At 33.5% G+C, this 7,052-nt stretch overlaps 1 protein-coding gene across 1 annotated transcript in view; it reads right to left on the bottom strand.

The window, feature by feature from the left end:
- Positions 1-855: 855 nt before the first annotated feature.
- Shoc1 (shortage in chiasmata 1) overlaps positions 856-7,052 on the bottom strand; it is an 83,801-nt gene continuing 77,604 nt past the window's right edge. The window contains exons 25-28 of the mRNA XM_010639338.1: positions 6,716-6,847; positions 6,365-6,514; positions 4,649-5,612; positions 856-1,285 (exon numbers count right to left, since the gene is read on the bottom strand). Of these exons, the coding sequence (XP_010637640.1) occupies positions 1,185-1,285; positions 4,649-5,612; positions 6,365-6,514; positions 6,716-6,847 (1,347 nt within the window). The 3' untranslated portion in view covers positions 856-1,184. The remainder of the gene's footprint in view (positions 1,286-4,648; positions 5,613-6,364; positions 6,515-6,715; positions 6,848-7,052) is intronic.

Below are 7,052 nucleotides of genomic sequence, written 5' to 3' on the forward strand. Positions count from 1 at the left end.
AGTGAGTTCCAGGTCAGTCTCAACTACATAGTGAGACCCCGTCTCAAAAAACAAACAAAACCCCCCAAAAAACAACAACAAAAATAAAATGACATTGTGCAATTGTTTTGGATTTTTTTCTTCTTCACTCTTTATGTTATGGGCATCTTCTCTGGTTAGAATACACAGATTGTCAGTCTCAACTACGTAGTGAGACTCTGTATCAAAAAACCAAAAAAGAAAAATATATATAGGATACACAGATTTACTTCATAATACTTTCACAGCATTCTGTGATCTAAATTGCTTACCTATTCCCCCACCTAATACCATTTTGGTCTACAATTTTTACTACTACAAACTATAGTAATAACATTCCATTTTGTAGTTAGACATTTAAGACAATCCTAGACATACAAGTGCTAAGTCAAAATCTAGGGGCATTTTCCATCTTAGTAGACATTTTACAAACTGTGCTCTAAAAAAGTTGTACCAGCAATATAAGAAAGTATTCTTTTCTCCAATATGCTGTTCCTGAATAATTAGAAATTTCAAAAATTTTGCCAACTGAAAAAACAGCCACTGTTTTAATTTGTAGTTGCCTAAAAAAGCAAAGAAGATGATTACTGCTTCAAATATTTATTGGCTATTTTTGTTTTTTCTAAGAATTAACTACTTACATACTATATTTCCTCCATTCTTCTAGTAAGTTGTCTTTTCAAAAAATCAGCTTGTATGAATTCTTTGTATATTAGGAATGTAAACCTTTTCCCTGTAATTTAGATTGTAAATATTTCCTTAGTCATTTGTTTCTAAATTTTGTTTATGGAAAACAATGCTAAAAATCAAAAGTTCTCTAACTTCTATTTTGGCTTAGTTTTTTGGTGTTGGAATATTGACTCTGGTGATCTTCACTTGATTCACTTGTAAGACTGATGGCTTACATTGTAAACAGCTTTGCAATTATAAAAGGCTTGCAATATTTAGGTGACTCTGGAAGATATTCTGAATCTAGTTATAATTATAATAACTCATAAATCAGAATATTTAATGTCCAAAGATTTAAGCTATAGTACAGAATATATCATCAAAATATTGAGAACATGTGAAAATAATTGCATATTCTTTAATGTAAAATCCAATTCTGTTACTGGATTATCATGAAAAGCAGTGAATATAGCATAAAATGCTGTTCTTTCCCGCTTTCAAAGAAATTTCAGCCGAGTTTGTCCATCAGCTCTTCCAGGGACCTTTTCATACATTAGACGCCGTTTTTTGAGTTGTGGTAGTTGTGAGTACGTTACACCTGTTAAAAGAGAAAAAGTATTGAATATATTTTATTGACTATGTTACTAAAGTAGCTATTGTTTTCTAGCTCCTCAAATGGGTCCTGTCTCATCACCTATTTACAGTTAAAAATTCCAAACTGAGATAAATACTAATGATGAAAATACATTTTAATATACATACAGCCATACCTAATGGCCCAGTATTAAAAATTAGTATGCACATACCTTGTGCAAATAGCAAATCTCCCTGGATTTGAACTTCTTCTGTAAAATTATATTTAGATATGATCTCTAAGATCTCTTAGAGTTCTAATATTTTTAAGTAAAACCACCTGAAATGGTTTGGGCAGTTCAGGTAGGGCTTTCTGATTCTTGCAAAATCTCCCCCCCACACCCCCGGTATCGGGGATTGAACTCAGGACCTTGTGCTTGTGAGATAGGCATGGTGCCACTGAGCTAAATCCCTGGCCCTGATTCTTGCAGGTTTTCTGTATGTCTTTATTACTTAGCACAAAAGTTAGAGGCCCACCCACATTGATTTTAAACCTCAAACAGTGACATAGCCCCTGGTCTCTACCTTCTGAGTCCGTCTGTGTAACAAAGGTACATGGAATTCCATCAGGTTCTTTTCCTTTTCTTTATACTTTGCACTTCCTGTTCCCATTCTTTTTTTCCTGGGTTCTGGGATTTAATCCAGAGCCTTGCACATGCTAGATAAGCACTCTACCACTGAACTACACCCTCAGGCCTCCCATTTCTATTCTCTTTTTCCCTTCAGCTAGTTTTATGAGCAGCCTCTAGACTGTGGAGATCATATTCACTAAGGATATAAGTCCAGGAATGTGTTCAGAAATCAATCTGTAAATTAATGTATGGAAATGAGATCTTTAGCTCCAATTAAGGAATATACTTAGACACATGAATAATTAGGAAATGTTAATAACAGCAGGGTACTGGTCCCTCACTGTGAAGCTATGGGACATCCACGGCTGGCACTGTTTAACAACCGGCTTTCAGGGTGGCATGGGGTGGAGGTGTAAAGGACTGATTTGTGGTAACTCAATTTCTGTGGTAAACTATAATAGCACACAAGAGCCTGATGGGATAATTAATAGTGTGAAATAGGAAGAAAAGGACTAAAGGTGTCGGGAAAGTGGGAAAGGTAGGGGAAAGGGAATAAGGGAAAAGAAAAAAAAAGAGAAAACGAAAAAATGGAAATAAAGTGTTTGTAAATGGGGAGGTGAGGAGGGGGTGAAGGAAGGACAGGGACAAGGGGAAAAAATGAGAACCAAGACTTGTCATGTGAAGGTACAGGATCCCAGTAATGAATGTAACTGTACTGTATACTTAGATTGTACCAATAAACTCGATAAAAATAAAAAAAAAAGACTTTCACTGTGGCTAATTTCAAGCAACCCACTTGATACAAAGTGTTGTTTTCTAGTCTTCCACAGCCATTTCTAAAATTTCTAAAAATATTTTAATTTCTTTTTCTATATTTTCAGGAAGCTTTCCCATGAAATGAATTTATCTTTTGTACACAGTAATCCCTATTCATGATATATCTATACATTATTCATATGGGTCTCCATATATTATTACCCATATAGTCATTCAATGTACAAAACACCCACCAATCCCAAGTTAACTACTACAAAACATCCCAAGTAGGTTCACAGATGAAAATGTTCATGAAGAGATTGCTAGAGGAATTCACTACATCCTTGCTAAGGTAGATAAAGAGTCATCATTAATAAAAGGAAAGAAAAATGATAAATTGGCCAAGATGCAGTTAAGCTAAAAATAACAACAGTTAAAAAAAATCAACATTAAATCCACTGCTGGCCTAAGCACAATAATAGTTTAATTAGGAAAAAAATTAGAATATCATGTTAAACAATTATAAATAAATATTAGCATCCATATTTACAAAGCACTTACATGCATCTATGAAATTCATTACCTTGTATAATTAATATGCACTAATGATTATAATTTTTAAAAAATATAATTAGGCTTATCAAAAAATGGCAATGACGATTTAATATCAGTAGCTCAATAGAGAAAGCATATTTGATTTTTCCCTATAGATAGTAAAAGGAGTTTAGATAAAATTCATCTTTTCCTATCCATTCCTTACAAAAATTCTTACAAAACTAGGGATATCATGTTTCCCACTAAAATCAGGAGGAAAATAAGTTATGCCTATTAAATAGAGAAAAGTGCAAGTTTGTGAGTCCTGGGGATCGTACAGTTTGGGAGGCTCTCTTGTAATGAAACAAAGAATATGAGATTTTCTGGGCCCTTTGCAGGTCTTAGAAAAGGCCTCTGTAGAGCAGAAGCTTTAAAGTTCCATCTTCCTCCCCCAGCCCCATCTCTTTTCTATCGTGGTAGACCACACTTGTGCGGCCATGAGAACTTCATGTTTTTTTTTTTGAGAACTTCATATTTTGTCGTAGTTGCTTGGGCCAATTCATTCAGAAATGACATAAAAAGGATATAATTTCTAGAGATGAGAAAATAAAATTTCCTTTTTAGAAACTGTTATAACATGTTCAGACAAGTGAAAAACTCCATCAAAGTGTAGTTAATAGTAGTACCTGTTTAATAGAATTGTTAGAATTAAATTAACACACCACATAAAGGGCTTAGAATGGTTCCTAGAACACAATGAGCTTTTACTGTGCCAGTTAAACATACAGGCCGCCCAAAAGAGGCTGTCTAACTCAATGATTTCTATTGATTTTAGTTTTCTGCTTTATTTATATTTGTTCTGCTTTCAATTAATTAATCACTTATTTTTGAGGCAGGGTCTCCCTTTCTTAGTTCAGGCTGGGCCTGAACTCACTATGTAGCCCAGGATGGCCTCAAACATGTGGCAATCCTCCTGCCTCGGTTTTCCAAGTGCTGGGATTACAAGCGTGAACCACCATGCCTGGCTCAAGTCTGTTTTTATTTTTAACTTCTTGTTTCTGCCTGTACTGGGAATTGAACTGAGAGCCTTTACACTGAGCTATATCCTCAACCCTTTTTTTCTTTAGTATTTTGAGACAGGTCTTCCTAAATTGCTGAAATCTAATTTGCAATCTTCCTGCCTCAGCCTCCCAGGTACTAGGATCAAAAGTGTGTGCCACCAAGCCCAGATATTTTTAATTTAAACGGAATCTTAGTTCATTTAAAATTATAAGAATTTGACATACATTCTTTGAATTTATTTTCTTAGTTCAGAAAGTTTTGATTTTTCTCTTTGACCCAATAGTTATTGCAGACTTTTAAGAACAGTAGTCAAAACAAATATTTATTAATATTTAATTAAAAATTTGGAGATGTTCTATCTTTTAAAATGAAATTTGAAAGCTTTATCAATATTAGACAATTACCTGTTAATGATTCCTTGTTTCCTGAGTTGGATGCAGATTCAGGGTGCCTTTTGTGTCCTAAACATTTTTCACCCCTTTTGTAAAAATAAAAGCTGTCCAGTTCTTTTTGGTTTACATAACAGTCAGAAGCACTGGATATATTCAAACTGGGAACAGATGGTAATTCTTCCCAGAAAGTCTCTTTAGTCTCACGAGTTGAACTTTCACATGTGAAACCTTTTAATTCATCTGACAGATACATTTGCTGATTAGTGAATAAATTGTCTTTCTGAGAGTACCATTTGTCATTGGTGGTCTGCTCTGCTCTGTATTTTAAATTGAATGAGTGATTCTGTTTTTCACGTATATTTTCCTTAAAGTTCCAATGAAGAGGAGATTGAGGGCCCTCTAGTGAAAAGACAGGAGGAGACAGTTGTTTGTTTGTAGTTCCTTTTGATATACATGTTCCCTTCTTCTGGTAATATATAAAATTAGGGCCAGTTCTTCTCTGAGTACCAACTGATTTTATGGTTTCACAGTGTATTTGTTTTAGGCCCAAAGAAAAGACATCCGACTCTGAATCATTCTGCTTTGGAAAAGAGTTACAAGCTGCTTTGTTTGATTCTGTATTAATTAGAAAAGGATTGTTTTGCACTGTATTAGGGCTAGAACAGAAGTCTTTCCAGTAGTTGGTCTGATTGTAGGAAGTCACAGATGGTAAAAAGCTCTGCATTTTTCTTAGTTCCACAAAAGAAGAGTTATAATTTGAAGTGGTATTTGTGTCTTCTTGTGCTGTCTCTCCTAAGTCTGAGTAGGAGTAGTAGTCATTATGTCCTTGGATGACAGACTCTGAAGAGCCAGAAGCTGAACTCTGAGAAATAAAGGTACTAGTCTGATTCCTTTCTTCCTGGAGTGATAAAGTTTGAGGTGATTTTGTTGTGGAGGAAGAACTAATCTTGAATAAGGAAGTGATGCTACAAAAATGCTAAAAAAATTAAAAAACTGATCAATACAACATAATATGAGCAACAGCCTAGTAAATATAAAAATGATGCTTATCTGTATGGAAAGAAGGAAAAATATAAATAGTCTATAGAGATGACACTGATTGTTATTAGGAACATAAAATCATTAGGCTCCATTAAATAAAAACTTAATTGTAATTTGTATCTTTTTTGTCATCACTTATAATATAGAATTTTTAAACTTTTTTTTTTTGGTACTGGGGATCACACTTGGGACCCTATGCTTCCGAGACAGGCTGCAGCACCACTAAGCTAAATCCGAGGCCCTAAACTTCATTTTTAGAGCAGTTTTAAATTCACAGCAAATACATTAGAGTTTTTAGTTGCATGAATTGTATTTCCTTGATATTTAAAAATATTAGCCAAGAAGGCTAAGGTTCTCTTTACTGCATAATGGAGGAGATCAGGTATTTTGGAAGAGGTAATTTACATAAAAGTGTATATAGTTGAGTATTTATAGGTACTATTTCAAAATGATTTAAAGTATGACAAACTGTACTGAATTATCTATATGAAAATTTTAACATGTATAATGATTGACAGGTAATAACTACGTGAAATTGATGTCTTTAAAAGTCCAAAACAAAGTCAGATATCTTTATTTTATTTTAATTTACTTTTTGGATACCTTTATTTTGAAACTCATGTTAAAAATGTATACTCAAATGGGAAGGAAACAAACTTATTAAGGATATTAAACTAAATAACTAACCTTCAATACTTTTTCTGGAACTTCAGGTAAGAGTTCCTGAAGTTGACCGGAAGTTGCTAAGAAGAGCTGATTCAATGAAGGCTCTTTATTTAACATGAGCTGAGCCACCAATGGGTTAATACATGGAAAATCAAGTAAGTACATTTCTTCCTAGAAAAGAATTTAAGAAATAATTGGCCAGTGGTTTTTGAAAGTGACCCATTTTTTTCTACTCACTCTAAAATGTTTGTCATTAAACCTAACACTCAATTTGGAACACTTGGAAAAAATGTGCTATCAAAAAGGAAATTCAAGTATAAGCATTCCTATTTGCTTTATGGATATCTAATTTATGCTCTTAGAAAAATATACCTTTGATGATGAAACTTCAACCCAGGATTTATCCAACCATTCATGAGGATCTCTCTTTGAGGCCATTAAATTATGATCAGCAATTTGTCGAATTAGCAATGCAGTCTCCTCTACTCCTGGGGCAATCATAAGCTAAAAAAAATGTTTTCATATGTTAGGTTATAGAAAATATCAGGAAGCAAAATGCAACATTCAAAATAGTTAATTAAAAAAGAAAAATTTAAAACAGTGGATTCTTATCAGTAGCATTATTTTGTATATATTTTAGTAATGTACCTATGTGAAATCTAAAATATTTTAATTCTGAGGATAATCAATTTTTTCTTCTTTAAACATA

The sequence above is a fragment of the Fukomys damarensis genome, unplaced genomic scaffold (genome assembly GCF_012274545.1).
Source record: "Fukomys damarensis isolate Sample0158 unplaced genomic scaffold, DMR_v1.0_HiC HiC_scaffold_36, whole genome shotgun sequence".
In the NCBI taxonomy this organism is placed as follows: domain Eukaryota; kingdom Metazoa; phylum Chordata; class Mammalia; order Rodentia; family Bathyergidae; genus Fukomys; species Fukomys damarensis.